The 23,390-nt window shown below is 37.9% G+C and overlaps 1 protein-coding gene across 2 annotated transcripts in view; it reads left to right on the forward strand.

Annotated features, from left to right (window-relative positions):
• Positions 1-23,390, forward strand: part of LOC107086738 (sodium/potassium-transporting ATPase subunit alpha-3) — a 39,674-nt gene that overhangs the window by 4,555 nt on the left and 11,729 nt on the right. For both annotated transcript variants that reach the window (XM_015377868.1, XM_015377869.1), the window contains exons 3-13: positions 13,734-13,847; positions 14,512-14,571; positions 14,744-14,947; positions 16,282-16,395; positions 16,847-16,981; positions 17,115-17,232; positions 18,337-18,425; positions 19,497-19,676; positions 20,790-20,988; positions 22,298-22,542; positions 22,646-22,838. In XM_015377868.1, coding sequence (XP_015233354.1) covers positions 13,734-13,847; positions 14,512-14,571; positions 14,744-14,947; positions 16,282-16,395; positions 16,847-16,981; positions 17,115-17,232; positions 18,337-18,425; positions 19,497-19,676; positions 20,790-20,988; positions 22,298-22,542; positions 22,646-22,838 — 1,651 coding nt within the window. The remainder of the gene's footprint in view (positions 1-13,733; positions 13,848-14,511; positions 14,572-14,743; positions 14,948-16,281; positions 16,396-16,846; positions 16,982-17,114; positions 17,233-18,336; positions 18,426-19,496; positions 19,677-20,789; positions 20,989-22,297; positions 22,543-22,645; positions 22,839-23,390) is intronic.

Below are 23,390 nucleotides of genomic sequence, written 5' to 3' on the forward strand. Positions count from 1 at the left end.
AGGCCGATACCGATAGGGGGCCGATTATATCGTGCATCCCTAATGTGAAGGTTTAGTCACAAATATTAAGAAAGGAGTTCTAATACTGGAGGAATATAATGATGAAGCACTGACTTTACCTGCTAATGTTCCACTTTACCCTTTGGGAGGAAGCTTCAGGATAAGAGGTATAAATGGACTGATACATCAGCCACACACACGGCCCATACATGTGTGTATATTATGATTCATTAATAGATTCAGCAGCGATGTGTTCACGTGAAGCATGGCATTAGCATGGCATTTCTCTGGGACGGCGTTATTTTTTACATAGGGTGAGTTAGCCTTTAGGTTTTCCATTCCTGATATATGCCAAAGTTTGGTTTTAATTTTGAATAGATTTTTAGATTATATTAGATTCAACTAACCATCTAAAACCTGAGATTTATACTTAATTAATACCTTAAAAGATCAAAACTTCACTGAAAGAGTAAATATTTTCTCAAGACGATCAGTTGCAACTCATAATCACCTGATACACTTGGAAAACCTGGCTTTCAGTGGATGCAGGTCTTTTTCTCTTTATGAAGATTTCATTTTGGAAATATGGATTCCTTTTTCCACAACTTCACTCCTTGGGCTTCCATAGAAATCAGTCAATCTTTTTTTTCTTCTTAGATGTAAACTCATAAATGAAAAACTAGCTTGCTGTGTGACTGCAAACATTTTGTGTATATATATATTTTTTTATTGTTTTTGAGAAAAACTGTTTCACAGGCATTTTTGACAGATTGAATTTTGGTGTACTTTCAATTAATCTCACTTATCAGAGGGATGATTAAAATAAAAGCTTTTTTTTTTAAATAATGTAAGTCATTTGTCATTTTTTTTATTATGAAAATATAATTGGTTTTACTGGGAAAAATGTTAGATTTTTAAGGCATATCTTCCAGCCCTAACAGGACATAGATTGGTCTGGTAAGACTCAGACTATCCAGGCTAAAACAGACTCGACCAATCACAGCACAGGAGGCAGGAATTTTCACCTGCTGTAGAATTACCCATAATGCAACAGTGCTATTCGCTAACTTGAACAGTTAAGATAGCTTCTGCAACGGACTGATTTTTTTTTTTTTTATTATTTTTTCTATGGCTCTGTTAGTCCCTCATTTCAGCAATCAGGCTCTATCTGCTCCTTACACCTGGTATGTTGTAAGCCTTCCAGTCTGGCTGGCTAGGAGCTATTGAACTTTGGCATTCTCTTTATTTAACTATATTAGACCTAATTTGTTTCAAACAAGCACCGTGTTATGTTTGTACTCAGTTACATTTACCTCGCAAATACTCTGTTTGACCCCATTATGCGTTTCTGACCACTTCAATCCTTTATGGCAGAGATGTGGCAAATTGTTTAAAACATTTCTGAAAGATTCTGGTCTATACTGAGATGATAACATCGTCCATTTGCTTCACATTTGCTGTCAAATTTATGATATATCCTGGTCCAACATTCCCAAAGGTGCTGTTCTGGATTTAGATCCGGTGCATGTGTTTCTCTTTTTTAAGACCCTTTTTTTTTTTACTTGAGAAACAGAGCTATGCATTTAAAAAAAAAAAAAAAAATCTGTTCAACAGTTTCTGAAATACTCAAACTCAGCTGTCTGGATACAACACAAATGCCACCTTTAGATTATTAAATCCAAAATCATTCACACCTCAAAAAAAAAAGGCTGAGGTGCTCCCTATTCTAAAGAAACCTCACCTCAATGCGGGCCCAGTTTCTCATTTCTGTTTATATCAAAGCTGCCTCTTCTCAGTTTGTTTCAAAAAGTTGTTGAAAACAACCTCGGATCCTGGTTCTTTAGGTTAAATATTTCAGACTGGGATTGTTTTTGGACAGAAGATGAAAGCTATTCCTGATTTTTACACATATACAGACATATTAGTTACAGTGTCCCTGTAACACGTGTAGGAATTCTGTTATAGGCAAATACTGACAAAATGATATTTTACACTAAACATTTAATCTTTAGATGTTACAGTAACATTGTTAAGAATCAGCTTGCTGAAAAGCCTCATATTTGAGCAGAGGATAAATCTAGCCTTTAGCTGAAGACCTAGTCTGATGGTGTGCTGCAAACAGACATTACTGAATTTCTGTCATATTAAGAAATCCCATGAAATTTAGTGTAGTCAGTTTATTCCAATGTTTTTGTCCCCTAATAGTTTTGTCCAATATTCTTACATTAAAGACTAATTGAAGCTAAAAACACATTTAACACAGCTTTATGTAATGCATGTCTAATAATATACCTCTGTTAGCTCTAACAATCGATGGCATCTTTTTGCTGAATTGGCTGATACACTCAGTGATCAGGCTGTCACAGAAGCCTTACATTTTCAAATGTCATAATCCTTAATACTGTGCTGTGCCAGAGCCACCACTTCCAAAAAAGAGAACTAGTACCCACAGCTCTATTAGTGTCTTTTTCAGTGGAATTAAACATGACTGATCCTACAGTATGTGGTTTGATGATGGACATTTTTGGAGTATACCTTTCAGCTGGGAAGTTATTGCTTAAATTTCTATCCTACAATGGGACTAGATGATCATATTTATGATTTAATCAAAGGAGAAGGCTGAAACTATGTGATGTTATGGAGTGGTACTGCAGGAGGGACTTTTTACACATTAGAATATGTTACTACAGAGAAATACTGTTGACTTAATACAGTAAAAGCTGCAGAAATGCAATAAAAAAGCGGCCTTTAAAAAGCAATCTAACTACAGGCTTTTGACTAATGTTATAAGTAGTGAAAGATGTTCTACAAAGTATACCTACACAATCAGCAATTTAATTTTTAACAGCGCTTCCACACTTAAAACAAAGAAAATATATAAAGCTGAACATGCTGTGCTTTGGAGCACAATCATTTAAAAGCTGTTTTCTTGACTTTTATAAGCTTGTGTAGCAACAACACTGTACTGAAATCAGTTTTATGAATCTGTATATTGTTTATTTTGAAAGTTTAATTTGATTTTTTTTTGTTCAATTTTTTGTTTATTTCAATTTATTAATCTACTGAAATAGATACAAAACTATATTAACAATCATTGTAACCCTTCAATAAGCATGAACGTATAATAATAATACATTTTATTTAACAGCGCCTTTCTTGACACTCAAGGTCACTTTACAAATAATACAAAAAAAATAAATAAAAGGAGATGAAAATACAAAATACAGATACAGGAACATAAAAACAAAAAACAATCATGGATAGGGAAAAGAGCAGTATATTCACAGATAAGCGAGCTGGAACAGATGGGTTTTTAGTCTGGCTTTGAATAAGGGGAGAGAGTCAATACTGCGGAGGTCGGGAGGAAGTGAGTTCCAGAGCTGGGGAGCAGAGCGGCTGAAGGCTCTGCTCCCCATGGTGACAAGTTGAGCTGGGGGTACAGTGAGGTGGATGGAGGAGGAGGATCTAAGGGAGCGGGAGGAGGTGGCAATGTGAAGGAGGTCTGACAGATATGGAGGAGCAAGGTTATGGATGGCTTTGAAAGTATAGAGAAGGATTTTAAATTGAATTCTGAATTGAACTGGGAGCCAATGGAGTTATCTGTGTATATCACCCAACTCTGGATATTTGTATCAGTGTTTCCTTTAACAAATACGGAAATACAAATTTAAAGGAATAGTACACCCAAAACATGATTAGCCTTCATTTTCTACTCACCCCCATGCTGAACAACACTCTGGAGTACTTTTTTGATATCTCAAATGCATCTGGAGATCTGGGAGGCTTCTTGCTGTCTGCTGACATTCAAATAATGGAGGTCTATGGCGCCCGAGGCAGAAAGGTCCATAAAAGTCCACAAAAAACGTGTCAATATTCCTCCATACTGCTCGTCCAATGTATTCCAAGTGTCCTGAGTGGGTAGCATCCAGAATTTACTCGAAACGAAGTCATTTAGAATGTTTTTAAAGCATAAACAGTAGTGTATAGGATTTCCTGAAAGCGCGCACATGCGCGCTCACGACGCTACGGAAGCCTCTTTAGTGTTGTTTACATTAGTATTGTATCCAGATACAGCGTTTGAATATTGATTTGGGTGGGCATTTATTGCATTTGCAATATAAGCTTAATAAAAAATACAAAAATCGCAGATACTCAAATGCCTCTGGGACTTTATTTGATCGTTCATCCATCTTCTTCCGCTTATCCGGGGTCGGGTCGCGGGGATAACAGCTTCAGTAGGGAGTCCCAGACGTCCCTCTCCCCAGCCACTTGGGCCAGCTCCTCCGGGGGAATCCCAAGGCGCTCCCAGTCCAGCCGAGAAACTTGGTCCCTCCAGCGTGTCCTGGGTCTCCCCCTGGGCCTCTTCCCGGTGGGACGTGCCTGGAACACCTCACAAGGGAGACGTCAAGGAGGCATCCTAATCAGATGCCCGAGCCACCTCAGCTGGCTCCTCTCGATGTGGACGAGCAGTGGCTCTCTGAGTCCTCCCCGGATGACCGAGCTCCTCACCCTATCTCTAAGGGAGAGCCCAGACAGACTACTGAGAAAACTCAGCCGCTTGTATCCAGGATCTCTTTCTTTCGGTCATGACCTAAAGCTCATGACCATAGATGAGAAAAGGAACGTAGATCGACCGGTAAATCGAGAGAGGCTGCTTTTTGGCTCAGCCTCTCTTCACCACAACAGACCGGTACAACGCACGCTTTACAGCAGACGCCGCACCAATCCGCCTATCGTTCTCCCGCTCCATCTTCCCCTCATTCGTGAACAAGACCCCAAGATACTTTAACTCCTCCACTCAATCAGTGATTACCAATACAATGCTTAACCCTAAAAGTAACATGAACACTTTTCAATATCTATGGAGGTGTATGATGGAAAACGAAAATGGTGGAGTAAAAAGAAAAAAATCACTTATACGTGCTCTGCAATACACTGACAGAAGAGGTTGCAACAAAACGTATTTTGAAGCACATCCATGTGTCATTCTGTAATTATGACTGGGTGGATATTAACAACCAATATTTATTTCTACATAGTTTTAGTTTTTTCTTTAGGTGGGGGAGGATAGGAGATCTCTAACATGGCATTTTTTTGTTCATGTGATAGCAAATAGTGATGCAGCTCAGGATTGTGGGTGTTTGACTGAAGCAGAGAAGCAATGTCTGCGCTGCGGTTGGTCTTTCATTGTGTCCAAAGGGTGGAAATATGATATATGATGTTAGTAAATATTGGTGATCAGCAATACCTGCAATAAATATCGGATATTGATATTGGTCCAGATATCCTTATCAGTGCATCCCTAAATGAAAACCTGGAGTGAAATATCTACAGGCTTCTGAGAGGAAAATGATAACAGAATTTACCTAATCGTTCATCCCATTTATCAATATTTTCTACAGCCCTGGACTAGATTTAACCATTTTTAGAAAAAAATAACCAATCTGAAAAATAAAGTCTGAAATATTTCTGTACTGTGCTATCCTCTTTGCATAATTTGCTTAGCTGTACTATTTTCTAATTCAATATAACGGAATCTTAAGGTGTATTCAGACCAAACACTTTGTGAGCGTCCAACACCTAAAATTGGACGCTGGGTCAAATGCTAGTAAAGATACTTTGACACTCAATGCTCAACGCTCTGGTTTTTAAGCTTCTCTCTTCTGTCACTTCAATCTAGAAAGTGGTTTGCTTTGATGAGTTGTCGAAATAGTTTTAATAACACTTTTTTGAGTGAAAAAAGTCTGCCTTAAAATGTCATCTGTGCAGTCAGTTCATCAGCATTTTTATCCTACTGTAAATCATATACATTCTGTTCTTGTTCAAATCGGCAGACCCCCACAAATCTCCCTGAGCTGGCCACTGCTCTCTGAATTCCCGCTCACTGTGATCATAAAGCTTTTTTTTGGGGGGGGGATTTGTGGTAAAATTTGGTGGCAGGTTTTAACATCTTTAATTAATATAAATATTTATAAACTGTTTCAGTGGCGTAATAATGATCTGTGGCATCAAACCTAGGGTTAATTTGGCACTTTCCACCTCCCTAATTATTTTTGGCTGACTAGATGGACTCTTTACGAAGTGCATGCATCAAACCGTCCAGCAAATCCTCAAAGCCAGTTGTTAACATGAGGACAAACCCTTCAATGGTAGACAGAGGTCATAATGTACCAGTAGATGCTTTTTTTGTTATAATTTGTTGTGTAATTGTTTCAGTCAGTCAATATTTCATTAATACTCACTCTCAGCCTCGGGTCCCTCTGTAGTTTCCATCTGTGAACCAGGGTGTAAGAAACCACATCGATCTGTACAACGACAAATCACCCATTGATCACTAATGTCACTGATTCTGTGCAGCAGTCAGTGTGTAAAAGGCCATGTGAGCTCACTTTGACATCATTTCTTATTTAATGTCGCATTGATGTGGTTGTTTAGGCTCTTCCAAAAATCTCTGTGCCCCCTGTACCATCATTTTAGGAAAGAAAATAGGAGAAAGCAGTGTTGCATCACAGAAGCTTAAATGGACCGTGACCTTACAGCACTTTAAACCTGCCCTGCTGCCTCATTATTGACTCTAACATTAAAATTAGTCAGTTTTATTGGGTGTAGCCTGGAAACCATAGATCAACTCATTAGAAGTTGATTGCATTAGTGTGACCCTCGTAAACAAATTTAATGTTACTGTGTCATTTGTGGGAGATGGAAAGAAAAATGATGGAGAATATTTGTGATTTTATCACATAAAAGGACAGGTTTATAATAATAAAAAAATATGTTTGGTCTAGACTGTCTCCTCCAGATTAAACCTTAGTGCAGATGAGTGGAAGAGGGCCTTTAAACAGATGGGCAGCCTGGAGGGGGGAGAATGTAAACAAACTGGGTGGGTGAAGGGAGGCTCTGATGATGAAGACCCCTCTTACAGCGCTGTCCATCTGATTGTGCTTAACAGGCAGTCCTTTAGTATTTTCTAGGTCGGTCAGACCACTAAGCCGTGTGATAATCCATTTCTTTTTGCGTGCAGAGCTATGATCCATTTAATGTAGGACAGCCAAAGCTACTGCATTGCTCTTAAGGCATCTTCCATTCAGGTATTAGAACCAGAAATGTGACTTTGTGATTAGCTGAAAGAAAGGTTACATACTGAGGAGGGCTATTTACTAGATGAAGCTGTGCTAGCTGGTAGATATTTCCTCAACAAGACTGCTTTTATGACGCTTATGTCCACTGATGTAAAACCCTGAGGTTTTTTATGTTTTTTAACTTCAATTTAAAAAAAAATCTCTTATATCATCAGATTTCTGCAGATTAAAAATAGTTGATACAGTTTTTCTCAGACTTTTGGCATATAACAATTTGGACTGGGTGCAGTTTACCGGGGTATGGGATGAATACAAATATTCTGTTCCTGCATGGACCCTTTTTTTTTTTTGTAAGTCTTAAAAGACAGCAACTCTCTGGGAAGGAAATTTGTTATTTAATCTTTAATTAGCATATACACTGACATCTCAGACCTGCCAGGATGTTGCTCCCCAGATAAGATATACAGCATAATTTCAGAGATCAGCAGGTACAAGTTTCTTTTTTTTTTTTTTTTAAGGACAATACAAATTGTTTTGATAGTTTAACCAATCCCCGATATGTGCTGCTGATATTTATGGGACAATTCTTGGAGGTCATGTTGCTTTTTCTTCCTATATTTCCTGCTGCAAGGAAACGGTAGTAAACCTGCTCCACGGTGCTGCTCATTGCTCATTCTACAGAAATATAAACAGATTATGAAAACTATCATAGTAGAGGTGCTCAATATCTTGCTCTTATTGGTTTGTTTTACCCAGATTCATATTGCTACTAATGTTATGCTGTAATGTTTACCCTTTCTAGATATTAATAATCCGATTAACATTTTTCAATGTTTTTCCATTTGAACTTTTTGCAGAATTTTGTCTCTTTCTTTTCACATAATAGTGCATAAAAAGGCCTGTATTCTGAGCAGAAGACTTGATATCAAACAGGAAATGAAGGGGCATGATGACCTGTAGTACAGCTATGCACATGATGAAAGGCTTATTGGTAAAAACTGGCCATCCAGGACATAGTGTGGGGTATTACTGGGGGTGTGGCTCACTTAAGCAGGAATTGGGCTCTGTCCCGGCGTTCCAATCCAGGTCGTTTGGATGTACCATGATCCCTTAGACAAAAACAGAAAGTTTTTTTCCTTTTTCAATCTTGTTTTAAAGGTTTCAGCATATATTTTGTCGAGCCATGTGGAAAAAATAATATTGGCATAAAGAATTATTTTTTTTATACCAGTCTTTCTCACGAAATAAAAGGTGAAACTTTTTTGTAAAAAAAAACTAAATTTTAATTTAAACGTAGAGAAGGTCAACACAATCTTGCTGAAAATAATTCTGAAGGAAATTTTTATTCCCTTATTTTTTTTATCCTGTAACATATAAACCATACAGTTTTGGAATTTGTGAACAAAAATAGCTGATTGTTCCAAATGCAGAGGCAGGGAAGGAGAGAGTGACAGAGGAGGGATTATTATTGTTCACTGGGTTAATCCAGTGCTGTAGTAAACAGCAGTAATCTGATGGTCTATTGGATGCAACTGTCCAGGGTTTAGTGCACTCCCTGACAGATGGCGAGAAATACTGTGTGTAATCACGTCCTAACTCACAAGTGAGCGGGTAATGTTTGTGACTCCACGTGTGAAACACAAACACGGAAGAACATATGTTGAGCAAGTTTCTTAAATTCATCTTTTTATTCTTTTTTTATTTTAATGAAATGTTGTATTACTTAATGCAGTAACCCTAACCTCCTGTTAGAGTTGTCACTAATGTTTCAAACTCTTTAAACGGTAAAAAGAAATACTTGATAATTTGTACAATGTTTGATACTCGTGCAACATTTTTTAGGGCAGAGTTGTTTCTGGTTAAAGGAATAGTACACCCAAAACATGATTAGCCTTCATTTTCTACTCACCCCCATGCTGAACAACACTCTGGAGTACTTTTTTGATATCTCAAATGCATCTGGAGATCTGGGAGGCTTCTTGCTGTCTGCTGACATTCAAATAATGGAGGTCTATGGTGCCCGAGGCAGAAAGGTCCATAAAAGTCCACAAAAAACGTGTCAATATTCCTCCATACTGCTCGTCCAATGTATTCCAAGTGTCCTGAGTGGGTAGCATCCAGAATTTACTCGAAACAAAGTCATTTAGAATGTTTTTAGAGCATAAACAGTAGTGTATAGGATTTCCTAAAAGCGCGCGCCTGCGCGTTCACGAGGCTACGGAAGCCGGCAGACCAAACCAGATGAAAGTGCGCATTCAGCGTCTGCTCTGCCGATAATGCAAGCGTAGAAGGAGAAATGTGCTGTTTACCTGTGCAAAGAAAGAAACAACGAAAGAAAAATGTCTGAGGACTTCCAAGTGTCCTGAGTGGGTAGCGTCCATAATTTACTCGAAACGAAGTCATTTAGAATGTTTTTAGAGCATAAACAGTAGTGTATAGGATTTCCTAAAAGCGCGTTCACGACTCTACGGAAACCGCGGCAGACCAACCCAGACGAAAGTGCGCAATCAGCTCGGCAAAGAACTCATGCTCTTCCTCAACACTGAAGTCCTCAGACATTTTTTTATTCGTTGTTTCTTTCACTCTCTGTTAAAAAAAACACTTTAATTCTGTTGGAAAAATATATGGAGAAGAAAATAATTTAAACACTAAAATGATTCATACATTGGATATTTTTAACAAAATTGTTTCTATTTTATATTAGTAAGTTTTCAGAGTATTGATTCGTTTATTAGGCAATTTGTATATTTCTGTTTTTAAACAGTTTTATGGCCCTCCATAAAACTCAGTCATCCTTCAGAGAAATATATAACTTCAGAGTTGCTTCCATCAATCAATATTTTGATACTTTTGTAATTGATTTGTTCAATGACTCTTAAATGCTTCGAATTTTAAAAAATTATGGGGTTTTTTTTGTTTTTTTTTTATAGAGGATTAGAGGCCGAAACCAAGAGCAAGACCATATCAGCCCAAGACCTCTAAATGTCTTGGCCTTGTTTCAATACTCCCTGGTCTTGGTTGGTGTGGTCTTGACTACAGAACTAGTTAAATAATTTGGACACATTGCTGGTCTATAAGAGGATGTTTCCAAATTCAGATTTTGTTTTGCTAATGTGAACGAGATAATTCTCTTTAATCACTAACCTACGTCTATATGTCCAAGTGACTCGCCTTCTGAAACTCTATCAGAAAATGAAAACATGTTTGAAGAAAAGTCCTTCAATTTGGATGGATATATTTTTAAATGCCATAGAAAAATATGAATCCATAATTGTTATATATATATCCATCAGCTCCTTCTTGTATTGATCCTGGCCGGGGTCGTTGCCTGGTTCTTCTGCAGCTCACTGATGTATTTGGGGATTAGCTTAAGTGCACAAAGGAGATAAATTAACACATAAATATATAGATATTAGGCTCCAACAGTGGATCTAAGTCCTAGGGCCTGATCTTCAAAAGTTTGGGCATTAAAACATGTGCAAACTTTATTTTGCACACTCAGAGAGCAGATTTCCATAGAGGGTGCAAAGTAATTTTTGTTTGCAATTAAGCGGAGAGTTTTTATACACTTTTTGTGTATTCATAAATATATAGATCATATTGTAATTACCAAACAACTGTTGTATATTAAATACCTTTGAAAGTCAGGTCCAAACTGGTGCGGTTAGTATGACCACAAAGTTTTCCGTTAATTGTCTTTTTCTAAGGTTTTTTACAATTTATAAATAATACTTAAGTACATTTTTACTCGCATCCATTCTGATCTGGTGAACTGCGATATTTGTTCTTTGATCTAGAGTAGCTCCTTCAGATCCACCATGAATAGAGAGTTAACCTGAACATTTAAGTCTGCATGATTAGCTGCAAAAAATGAGGCAGCTAAAGCTCAAAAACATGATTCTATCTGTTATTTGGCTAATGGTTGTTTAGAGTTTGAAACTGATGTTTGGAGAAGATTGATTCTAAGGTAGTTGAATTGAGTTATTCTAAAGTAAACAGTCCTTCCTGGAATAAATGCTAATCAGTTTTCTGAATTACCTCTGTTGGCTTAACAACTAGATCGTAACCCCTGGCATGACTGTAAATCTCTTTAAGGGCTCATTCCTTTTTTCCAAAACATAGATTTGGACATTTAGCAGACTGTTCTATGTTAATACAAAATACATTTTGTACCATTTTAAATTCTTTCCTTGTGTTGATGTAACTTGTAGCCTCCTTTAATCACAGTCTGAACAACAGGCACCAAAGCATAATTAGGTTTAAATGATGGTGGGATAAATTGCAGATTAAGTCGAGGGCTTTAGACAGGCTTCTGCTGTAATGATGCTTAATCTAATCAGGAACCACTTAGTTCCTGTTCTCCCTCCACAAGAATCGTTCTACCTTTTCATCTCAACCTGAAGTTTCTCATGTGATCTTAGTAAAGACCAGCTATGCATACAAATGTCTATGTATTAAAAGTATGTTTTGAAGAATTATAAACCTTTTAAGCAAGTACAAATGTTTTTCATTAAACCTGCATATCTTGGAAAATATTTTTATGGTTTTGAAGTAATATTTATTCCTAATTGATTATATGGATGCAAGTTATCAATACATGAATGAATCTAAATTTGATTGATCTTGATTGATCTTAACAAACTTCTAATGATTTATTGATAGCTGTCCATTTTCTTAAAGTCCTGTCTTTTCTTCTGTATCAAGAGNATTTGATTGATCTTGATTGATCTTAACAAACTTCTAATGATTTATTGATAGCTGTCCATTTTCTTAAAGTCCTGTCTTTTCTTCTGTATCAAGAGAATCTTTTCTTAATGTGCATTAAAAACATATTTACAATTTGCTGAGATGAAAAAGATTACGTCATTATATTTTAACAATTTATTGTACCAGCTGTTTTAAAATACTGATTGAATAAACAAAAGAAATTCTTACACATTAAAACTTTCTTATAAGATATAAAGAAACATATATATTATATAAACCCGGGCCCTATTTGAATACTGAATAAAAAAACAATTAAATTAAAAAATACTTTGTGCATCAGATATCAGAAGTATTTCACATATTGCAATCAGTCACTGCGGCCTTTCATTTTCCTTTGGGATTAATAGAGATTTAAAACTGTCATCAAAAAGGCTTTGTCCTAAAATTACTCAGTTCTGGAACGAAATACACAGTAAGATTGTAACAATACTGGGTTACTCAATACCCAAGTCCGGTCTGGTGTTATACCTTGGTCTTTTGGACAATATCGTATTTAATAATGATTGTTATTTGTTAAAAATTCTGTTGGTGGCAGCTAAAAAGGTGATAACCAGGAGGTGGTGCAAATCTGAACCTCCTACCACAAAGGAGTGGATACAGACTGTGATCTTACTATTTGAGATGGAGCTTCTAACACATAGGCTGAGGACGCAGGAGCAGCAATGCTTAGACAAATGGGAAAAATGGACAAACTTCACATCAACGATACCGGACTAATTTTGGAAATGGATGGTCCCCATGTGATTTGAGTTACTAAAATATGAGTCTCCCCCTGTTGTATGTTTTTTGCCTCGATTGTTCTGTACTTTTTGTCTATTATAGTTTCTATGTATTGTTTGTTAATAACGATCAAAATAAAAATAAAGTTCTAAAAAAAAAAAAAACTGTCATCAAAAAGACAGGATTTCTCGCTGTGACTTTTTGCCACTTAATTTGAATAAAGTAGATGCTAACTGAGACGTAGCTCTCTGTTTTTATTGTAATCAAACAATCCGTGCTGCTACCAGAGCTTTTAATCAGGGGATCTGGTTCCTCTCACAGGAAGGTTAAAACTTGCCTGTATAACGTGCTTTAACACACAAATGCCTTCACAATCTACTGCGCTTATTGCTAGCATTTCTTTTTCTATAAAGTTATCAATGTTTTTTATAATGATTTCCGCTTTTCTAACATCAAATCCTCGTTTTCAAAGCACAGCATAGAACCTGATGCTGCTCAGTCATGGAGCATCACTAAATACTGTGATAATTAAAGGAGTTTATCAAGTGTTTATATTTGCATACAGGAATGCATAAAGTGCATTCTGCATCCAAGTCGCAATTAAACAGATTGAAGTTTAGATCGGGATTCAGATCGATTCGCATTTCTTCTCTAGCAGGCTTCAGCTCCGGCATTACTAGTCCAGCAAATACCGACTAGACTCAGTTTAAGAATGAACAGCAGCGCCCTCTAATGTGAGAGAGAAATACTGCAACACACAGATTTCTCAATTAATTTCTCAATTCTCAATTAATCAGATGGAAGTCATTTCAATCTAATAACTATTAATCGAGTCAGTTATTTACATTGCTAATTGATTTTCAGAAGTGCTGTCTTGAAAAACACAAATTGGTGTTTAGCTAATCTACATCGGCTGTTGTACTTGGAGTGTTGAAGTATTTAAATAAATGAACTTTTCATTGATATTTAAACTACACTTGATTGTATATTCTCTCAGGTTTAAATGTCTGATTTACCAACAAAACGTATTTTTTCTAACTGAAACTTTAGATATTCTTTTTCTTGTATGTCATGCCTCATATCTCATGCTCATTGGTTAATTGTCTCAGTCACAGATTGAATGCAGTTCCCTAATATGAAGCATTAACAGATGTTTTTGTATTACAGTATGGACGGTCGGACAGCTACCGGGTGGCCACCACGCAGGACAAGGATGACAAGGAGTCGCCCAAGAAGAAGGGAGGCAAGGATCTGGATGACCTGAAGAAAGAAGTCCCCATCGTATGTACAGCTACTCCTACTTCCTGTTGCTGAGAGAGTGCATCTTTGTCACCAAGGTTTATTTAATAAAGACCTGTGAAAAGAATGTTTATTAGATATGATGATGGTTAATATGACAATGTATTGTGTTTCAGAGTCAAATGAGTGGAATAGAATCAGTCAATGTTGGTGCTGGGCAAACTTTACTCCTAAAGCTGCACGTATACTGTGCGATTTTTAGTCGTACAGTGTGAGCAGGTGGATCGCATGAGAGCCTCATGGTGCAGTAGCTGCGTGCAAAGATTGAAAATAATCGCACAGTGTATGCCTGTCTTAAGTTTACTGTGATCCAACTATAACCAGATCTCCTTATTTTAAAACAATATAGGTGGAAGTTGATGGATGGAAGTTGGTTACTTCTGCAGCTGATGCACAACAAAAAATAGATGTGAAACTAATAAGAAAAGATTTTCTGGCATTCTATGCTTTAGTTTATGTATATAGATGTAAATATGCATAGGCTTTAATCAGATGATTATTCATAGTATTTATCATTTGGAAGGTTATTGGTTTGATTTCACCACACCGTATCAAAAGTTTAAGCTTTTATTGGAAATTTGCCGAACTCCATATTGCCTCCATTTTCAAACTTGGTGATCTGAAAATACTTGTTTTTTTCCTTTAGACGGAACACAAAATGTCTGTTGAGGAGGTTTGCCGGAAATACAACACTGATATCGTACAGGTAAGATGCGCACCTCAAAAAAAGTGAAAAGATTTTCCTGAATTCACTACAAACCAGTAGTTTATCCAGAGTTTGTACATTTCTATCAAAATCTTTTTTTTTTGGTTTATTTCCTTTTCCACTAATAACTTTCTTTATCCTAAACCAAACTCATGTTCCGTACCTTGTCCAGGGTTTGACCAATGCCAGGGCAGCAGAGTACCTGGCCAGGGATGGACCAAACGCCCTGACTCCACCCCCTACCACCCCAGAGTGGGTCAAGTTCTGTCGTCAGCTGTTTGGTGGCTTCTCCATCCTGCTGTGGATCGGCGCCATCCTCTGCTTCCTGGCCTACGCCATCCAGGCTGCCACAGAGGATGAGCCTGCTGGGGATAATGTAGGTGGAAGATTTTCACAACGGATGATGGCAGAGTTCATTAAAAGCTTTTGCATGTTCATGCTAAGCTTTTTGTCTTTATATGGAAACCTCGCTCATAACATAAAGATTGAATTTAATGTAGCGGCATCAATGACTGTTTACGTCCAACTGTGATACCAATGTGGAGCAACCTTATAAAAAGTCTAAAGAAAATGTGTTTCCATCAGTTGGAACAAATTAATGAGGCGGTACAACGTGTAAAGTTGGCTTCGGTAAACAGGAAATGGAGTTGAGCTAGTGTGGACCACAAGTGTGATTTAATTAGGCAAGTTTTGTTATTTTATCATGCCTGCTAGTATTAGCAATAGTTCAGGCCATTGGGAGACATCGAGAGAGAAATGTGATTCTAATGCTGCATTCAGGACGTTAGCGGCAGTGAAACAGCTGATCAGTCATGTGTGGTAAATATTCCCTACATCGGAATTTGTTTCAAAAATGTGATTCCATCTCCTCTAGAGCGAAACGTTTACCAAATGTTAGCTTCCTGCCAGAGGTGGCGGGGCTGAATAGTCAGTGTGATTCAGATGACCTGCTGCTGCCTGATTGTTGTATTGTTGAAGTATGATGGCATAGACAGAGGCAGGGTGAGTAGCTGCGGCTCTGTTTCCCTCTCATTTCTTCAGAGATCGGGGTGAGTGTGTCAGGCGTTTGTCCAAACGCTGCCAACTGGCCCATCTCTAGGATGACACACTCCTCTCCGTTAGCTTCCGGGTTTGTGGTCCTGCAGGGGGAGAGTCACTGTTTGTATTCGTAATGGTGGGATTTTAGGAGGATGATGTAGGGTCAGCACTGCTTTTATGGCGGGTCAGAGCACAGCATAGAGCTCAGAGCAGAGGCTAAGCGGCTGTGACGCAACCAGCATGATACTTGGCTCAGTCCACAGGGAGGAATCTGTGAAACAGCAGCATTGCTGAACCATGATGAGTGATCATGACTGTTATCCACCAAAACATGAGTCCATGTTCACAGCACCATACAGAGAGGAACATGGAGGGAAGGGTTTTATGATCTATTAAATGATCACATTTATGCCTCAGTTTGAAACTGGTGACTGGAACAACTACACAATTAAGAACATCACCAAGCAAAGGACTTCTGATGCCCTGAAGCTTTAAATGACAACTTTACATTTTGTGAAACAGCACCGTTCCTCTTTACTTCAGTGTTTGTGATTTCAAAATTAGATACTGAGATTTATGTTTTCTGTTTAACAATGTTTATATGATTCCATTGTAAGCTGACTGATTTGAAAGTCTTGTGTTTTCTACCTCTTTTTGCTCTTCCCTCTGTAGTTATACCTGGGTATCGTGCTGTCAGCTGTCGTCATCATCACCGGCTGCTTCTCCTACTTTCAGGAAGCTAAGAGCTCCAAGATCATGGAGTCCTTTAAGAACATGGTCCCTCAGGTACAAACGGCTTTCCCACTTTTGATCAAGTTATTTTGATCTATTTTGTTGACAAAACATATATATGTTTTGATTATTTCTTCTCTGACGCTGGAAGTTAAATTTTAGAGGATAGTTAGTTTGCTGTTATGATGCTGCTAAGATTAATCCTCCCAGATATTCTTCCTGGTGCCATTAAAGGGTTAATGTTTATTAGGTCTTTACATTTCTTCCCTCTTTTCTGAGAGCTAGATGTTTAGGCTTTCATCAGTTTCTACATTTTGTCTTTCTGTATTTCATTTTTATCATTTGCCACTTTTGTTTAGCAGTAAAAGCGTCTCTTTTTCTCCTCTCTGTACCTTTTATAACACACATGTTTAACACAATTATTTTCTTCAGTAAACAGAGTCACTAAAACAATTTAGTTAAATGTTTGAACATAATATATCCTGTGTCTGATTTCTGTTCCCAGCAAGCATTGGTGATCCGAGAGGGAGAGAAGATGCAGATCAATGCTGAGCAGGTGGTGGCAGGAGACCTGGTGGAGGTGAAAGGAGGAGACAGGATCCCTGCCGACCTCCGCATCATCTCCTCTCATGGCTGCAAGGTGAGCAACGTCCAGCTTTAGAAATCATTTCCCCTCACTATGGTGCCTTAAATGTCATTATTAAATCTTTCATTTATTAGATTTATTTTAATCTCATGGCTTATTTCTCTGATTAATTTACTGCTGTTTCCAGGTTGACAACTCATCCCTGACTGGAGAATCTGAGCCCCAGACCAGGTCTCCTGACTGCACTCATGACAACCCACTGGAAACCCGCAACATCACCTTCTTCTCAACCAACTGTGTCGAAGGTAATTTTACCACCATTAGCGTGTCTTTATGGATTGAAAAGACTTTAAGCTATAAATAACTCAATTTTGAAGTTTTATAAATATGTAAGCTCATTTTCATATTAAAGTCCATAACTTCCTGAAACTGGGATGATGTGGCCCCTGAGATTATGTTTTAATGTTTTTTTGTTGTCGTATTTGTTATTCTTGTTGTTGAGGGGAAAAGGTATGAAACATTTTTAGCAGAATAATTTTTTTACCAATCAAATAACTTGATTAAATAAATGAATAATGCAAATTCCTATTAGACATAGATCTGTTTTTTTTCCTGTATGCGTTATAAAGACATAATTATGGCCTGCATTGGAATAGTTTAGAAGTGTTTACGACTATAGTTAGATTCTGATTTAAGGGTACCATTTGGAGCCTTCTGGATGTCAAACTTGAGCTAAATATGTTTTTATTGTGTTTTCCTGTTTTGAAGATGAAGTCATTATTTTACAGCTTTGACTCTAGTTTGAAATGTCTTCTTTATTCATCCCTCTTTAAAATGCATGTTCTATGCAGGTTGGTTCAGTGGGGTTTGAAGGAAAACAAGGTTCAGATAGGGATCTTGGCCAAAACATGGTTCATCTTTGTTTACTTTATTCTTCACTGCAAATATTTACATGATGGTAAGAACTCAAAAGCTTTTCACAAAGGTGCAACATAAACATAATGTTTGGGGTGCAGTGTCAGAACAGTGGTAGAGCATGTGATCTAAGTTTGGAGGCCTCAGTCCTCAACTTGGCCCAAAGACCTCAGCTGTTTGCTTCTCCAACCCATATTCCGTCAGAAACATAAAGGCCACCAGTGCCAAACAAATACGTGGAGGCTTTGGTCTTTTCCTTTTCTGGAGAATATAATCTAGCGTCCAGAATGAATAGTTATGTTCATCTAACTGTTCAGCGTTGGGGTGTGTCTGGTGCCCTCTTGTGGTAAAAGAAAATCAGTGAAGCCTTCCAGTCAGATGAAACAGTCATGTCTTTTTATGCTTTAATTTTTCCATTTTGATCGTTTTCTGTTTGTAAACTACATTTTTTGTAAACCATAAACCTGATCATGTTTGTATATCATTTCTTCCAGGAACTGCACGTGGGATTGTTGTGTGCACCGGTGACCGTACAGTCATGGGTCGCATTGCCACGCTTACCTCAGGCCTGGAGACTGGCAAGGTAACTTCTGCCTTATCTGTCTACGAAGCTGCTGAAGATCTTTTTTTTTATTTTATTAATTTACCAAAACGGCAGAACACCAATAAACACCTGGTTACCAAAATTTGTTTTTTTAGGATTTCAGCTTATTTTATTCTCTTGATAATGGTTTGTTTTTAACTTCAGTTCAATTCAGTTTATTTATATAGCACCAATTCACAACACATGTCATCCCAGGGCTTTTTCCAGTTCACCAGATCATACTGTAAAATGTATTCAAAGTTTTCTATCTAAGGAAAACCAGTTGATTGCATTGACTATTTGACTAGAAGGCAATCCCTCACACTAAGCATGCTTGTAGCGACAGTGGAGTGGAAACACTCCCCTTTAGGAGGAAGAAACCTCCAGTAGGACCAGGCTGAGTGTGAGCGGCCATCTCCCGAGGCTGACTGGGGTTCAAGGAGACAGAAGCAGAGACACAAAAAGCAGCTGTAAAAGGCGGCCCTGTCCAGGAAACACACGGCCAGGCAGGATAAGGAGAGCACATCCAGTTAGTCACAGTCAGAGAAACAGGACTACACTGGAAAACAGGCCGATCTCTAACATCTATAAGCAAAGGTGTTGATGGCAGCAGCACAGCTGATATTTCAGCAGCCAAACAGGAACAGACCACATAAAACTACTATGAGAAAAAGCAGAGAGCAGAACCTTAAAAGTAGACAAAACTACCACTACTAGTCAGTCGGCCTCACTGACTAAAACTGGCAGTTGGTTCAACAGGAGAGGAGCCTGGTAACTAAAAGATCTGCCTCCCATTCTACTTTTAGAAATTCTAGGAACCACTAGTAAACCTGCAGATTGAGAGTGAAGTGCTCTGTTAGGAACATAAGGAACAATCAGATCTCTGATATAAAACAGAGCTTGGCCATTTTGATATGTTTCAGTCTAAACAGATCAGTTTGAGCTAAGCTGTTAAAACAAAAATATGTTGGTTTTCAGTTTAAGATTAAAAACAAGCAGCTAAACCAAAAAGCTACTAACTGTCTTGTAAATTATCTACATTTGGTCATAAAAGGTTTTCTCATCTTTCAGACCCCCATTGCTAAGGAGATTGAGCACTTCATCCAAATCATCACAGGCGTGGCTGTCTTTCTTGGAGTGAGCTTCTTCATCCTCTCCATCATCCTGGGTTACTCCTGGCTGGAGGCTGTGATCTTCCTCATTGGCATCATCGTAGCCAACGTGCCTGAGGGTCTGCTGGCTACAGTCACTGTGAGTTTTCCTTCTCTTTGCATCGTATCATCAATTAAACGTCCGTAGGACTACTGTAAAATGTTTGTTTCATTTTTAAAAGCTGTTACTGACCTCTTTGTATTCTGATTATTCTATTAATTCATCTTTTGTTTCTTTTTCCCCCATATTAAACTTCCAGTGGTTTATATTGAGCTGTTAGTCAGGGAGAAGCCTCAAACAAACGCTGTTTAACCCTTTAACTGTATAAAAAAATCATTCTCATCATTATACATTTATGAAAAAGGATTTTTATTATATTTTTTGTAATTTTTTAACTATAACTTCCTTATAATCAGCAATGTGATCAACTTTACTGATATTACCTGACTTTGGTGAATGTCTTGTAGCTGTGGGTGTGCGTGTCTGTGGGCTTTTTGTGTCTTTTTTCAGTGGACATTCAGTCTGTGATGTTTTGTGAGCGGTGCAGTGGTTCTGCTGATGATCTGTCGTCCTGTGTGGCTCCATGTCGCTTTGTGACCGTATCATTGTGCTGTAATCTTCCGTGTGGCCCAGTTTCTTAACATGGTGAATCTGTTCAGTTGGCGGTGTGTGTCTCTCTCCTTCCTGTCCTAAAGCTGTCATGTGTTTGTGTTTCTCTTGTCCATTTTCCTCTCTGTGTACGTCTTTCCCCTCTTTTCCAGGCCACAGGCGGGCCTCTCTGCAATGACAACGGCTAGTTAATGTAATAACATTTAGGCCTGTCATTTCTTAGCTTGATAGCCTGAACTTGGCCTTCATGGCTTGGCCTTGGCTAGTTCTGCTTGACATTCATAATGCACCGCTGCTCTGCTGCATCACCTCACATGTTCATGCCTCTGCATCGCTTGATAAGCTGCTTTAGTTCTCAATGTGAATCTTGATTTTTGTGCATTTTGCTGACATGTTGAGTAGAAATTTAGCAGAAATCTGGGTGGGTCAGTTTCCTATTTGGGTTAGAACGCTACTTATGACTCTGCTTGCAAGATGTTATGTAATTGCTGTGGAGATGCTTTACTATGATATTAGTTCACCTTATAAAAATCTAATTTATATGTATTGTTCCTTTCATTCTCATTATCACCATCAATCCATTTTCCCCCTTCCTTTTTCAAGGTGTGTTTGACTCTGACTGCCAAGCGAATGGCTCGTAAGAATTGTTTGGTCAAGAACCTGGAGGCTGTAGAAACTCTGGGTTCCACCTCCACTATCTGCTCCGACAAGACCGGCACCCTGACCCAGAACAGGATGACCGTCGCCCACATGTGGTTCGACAATCAGATCCATGAGGCCGACACAACCGAGGACCAGTCTGGTGAGAATTTCAGGAGGAAAGGTTTAACCGGTTTCACAAGAACTGAATTAATTCATCCTTAAACAAGCTAAACTAGTTCTTGTTAATTCATTATAGTTTATTTAAAACCAATTGGCATGTTGTGTGATCACCTACGATTAGTAAGTTGGCTTTAATCCTTTTCTCACCTAAAACACATTTTAAAATGATTGACTTCCCAAAGCAAATGCTCTGTTTGACGTATCTTACTCCTCCTGTTATTTAGATGAGTGAAGGTTTAGATCTATGATAAATGTAGAAAAATGTGACCAGAAACTCATTTCAACTATCAATATTTAGGGCTTTAGGAATCATATAAATGATTCATAAAGATTAGTTTGCTAATTGGTTATCTGTTGATTATTTTTTAAATTAATGGATCAATAATCGGATAGCAAAAGGACCCTTAAAGGAGATTTTTAAATCTTAAATTTATATTTCTGCATTTTTTATTTATATATATATATATATATATATATATTTTTTTTTGCAATTATGGTATAATTGCTGCTTTAAAGTGGGTCGCTCTGTCAGCTAAAGGCATGTTTTAGAGGTTTCTACACTCCATTTAACGATTATTCGATTAATAGATATGTTGGCGATTATTTCAACAATTGATTAATCACAATCCGATTACAATTATGTACACTGATACAGACTAAAAAACAACAGTCATTTGTATTATTTTGACTTTGAATAAAAGTATTTCAGATATCAAAAAATATATATTCAGTCAAGTTGATAAATCCTTTGTTAAACCAAAAACTAAGTTTCCGACCTCAGGCTGGATCTAATCAGAGTTGAGTCTGACTTTGTTAAACCTACTTTGTAAAATGGATCCCAGTTTGTCCAAAAATATCTTCATTTTAAAACTAAAGATCTACTCTGCTCTCTGTTGGTAAGTGCAGGGACTCTGTGATAAATACATTTTATTGATTAATCCAGTTTTCTATTTATAAAATTTTGTTGTTGGAAAATCTGTTTTCATTGTCACAAATGTATTGTTTTAGGCTTCCATAGCTCAGAGTGACATCAGTTCATGTCTTTCTGTTCTTTCTTCCCCATAGCTGATACAATAGCTAACTGTGTAGTATCACTAGCTGCAAACATTGTGCATGTGATATTTATACAATTAAAATAAACTTTAAAGCTAACATTTTCACCAAATGCAGCACAGCTAGAAAAGAATAAAAGCTATTGGTTTGTCATTTTCAGTTATGAACATTAGATTGGATAAAAAAGCAGATTTGTGCTGAATACGTAGCAGCCTAACACTCTCTAACCCTTTTAGGTTGCTCCTTTGACAAAAGTTCAACTACGTGGGTGTCTTTGGCTCGCATTGCTGCACTGTGCAACCGTGCTGTGTTCAAGGCCGGTCAGGAATCTCTGCCCATCCTCAAACGGGATGTCGCCGGCGACGCCTCAGAGTCCGCTCTGCTCAAGTGCATCGAGTTGTCCTGCGGCCCCGTCAAAGCCATCAGGGACAAGAACAAGAAGGTGGCTGAGATCCCGTTCAACTCCACCAACAAGTATCAGGTACAGTCTAAACCAATCAGTCAGTTGGATCTAAAGCCACAAACTCTAATGATTATTCACTAAATACCTGCCAAAATGAATATCTGAATCTGTTCCCATTTAGCTCTCAATCCATGAAACTGAGGAAGAAACTGACAACCGTTACCTGCTGGTGATGAAGGGAGCCCCTGAGAGGATCCTGGACCGCTGCTCCACCATCATGATCCAGGGCAAAGAGCAGCCCATGGACGACGAGATGAAGGAATCTTTCCAGAACGCCTACCTGGAACTGGGAGGACTGGGAGAGAGAGTGCTGGGTAAGGATGACAGGAAAACAGGGAAAATTGGAACTCAGATTCTGCTGGTCTCTATGACAACAAACAAAAGTATTGAACACGACAGATTAACTGCTATCAAATGTTTCTAATTTTAACTTCAGTTTTAGACCAGATTTTGGTAGGAGCTGCAAAGAAAAACCATGTTAGTCCATAGAACCTGTGTAATAAGTGAAATGATAAAGAAAATTATTATTTAAGCAATGTTTCCTGTAGTGGATCTTTCCATAGAATGTTGGTCTGATTCTAGCAGCTTTCTGTACAAACAGCTGTTTTCCTGAATGTGTGTTTGCTGAAAAAGGCACCATAGTACTCACTCTGACCTTATTGTTTTTGGGGCAATGTGCTCCCGCCTTCTGTCATTCTCATTCCTCCAAGTTAGAGGGCAGTTTGGCAACTTTTCATTCGAACAGATTGGTTTATACAATCATTTGTTTTTTATTTTTCCAAATATTGTCTAACTGATGCTTTTCTTCTGCAGGGACCATGAATAGAGACCAATGTGATTGCGAGCATTACTGTCATTTTCATTAA

The sequence above is a fragment of the Cyprinodon variegatus genome, unplaced genomic scaffold, assembly GCF_000732505.1.
Source record: "Cyprinodon variegatus isolate N-32 unplaced genomic scaffold, C_variegatus-1.0 Scaffold160, whole genome shotgun sequence".
Lineage (NCBI taxonomy): Eukaryota > Metazoa > Chordata > Actinopteri > Cyprinodontiformes > Cyprinodontidae > Cyprinodon > Cyprinodon variegatus.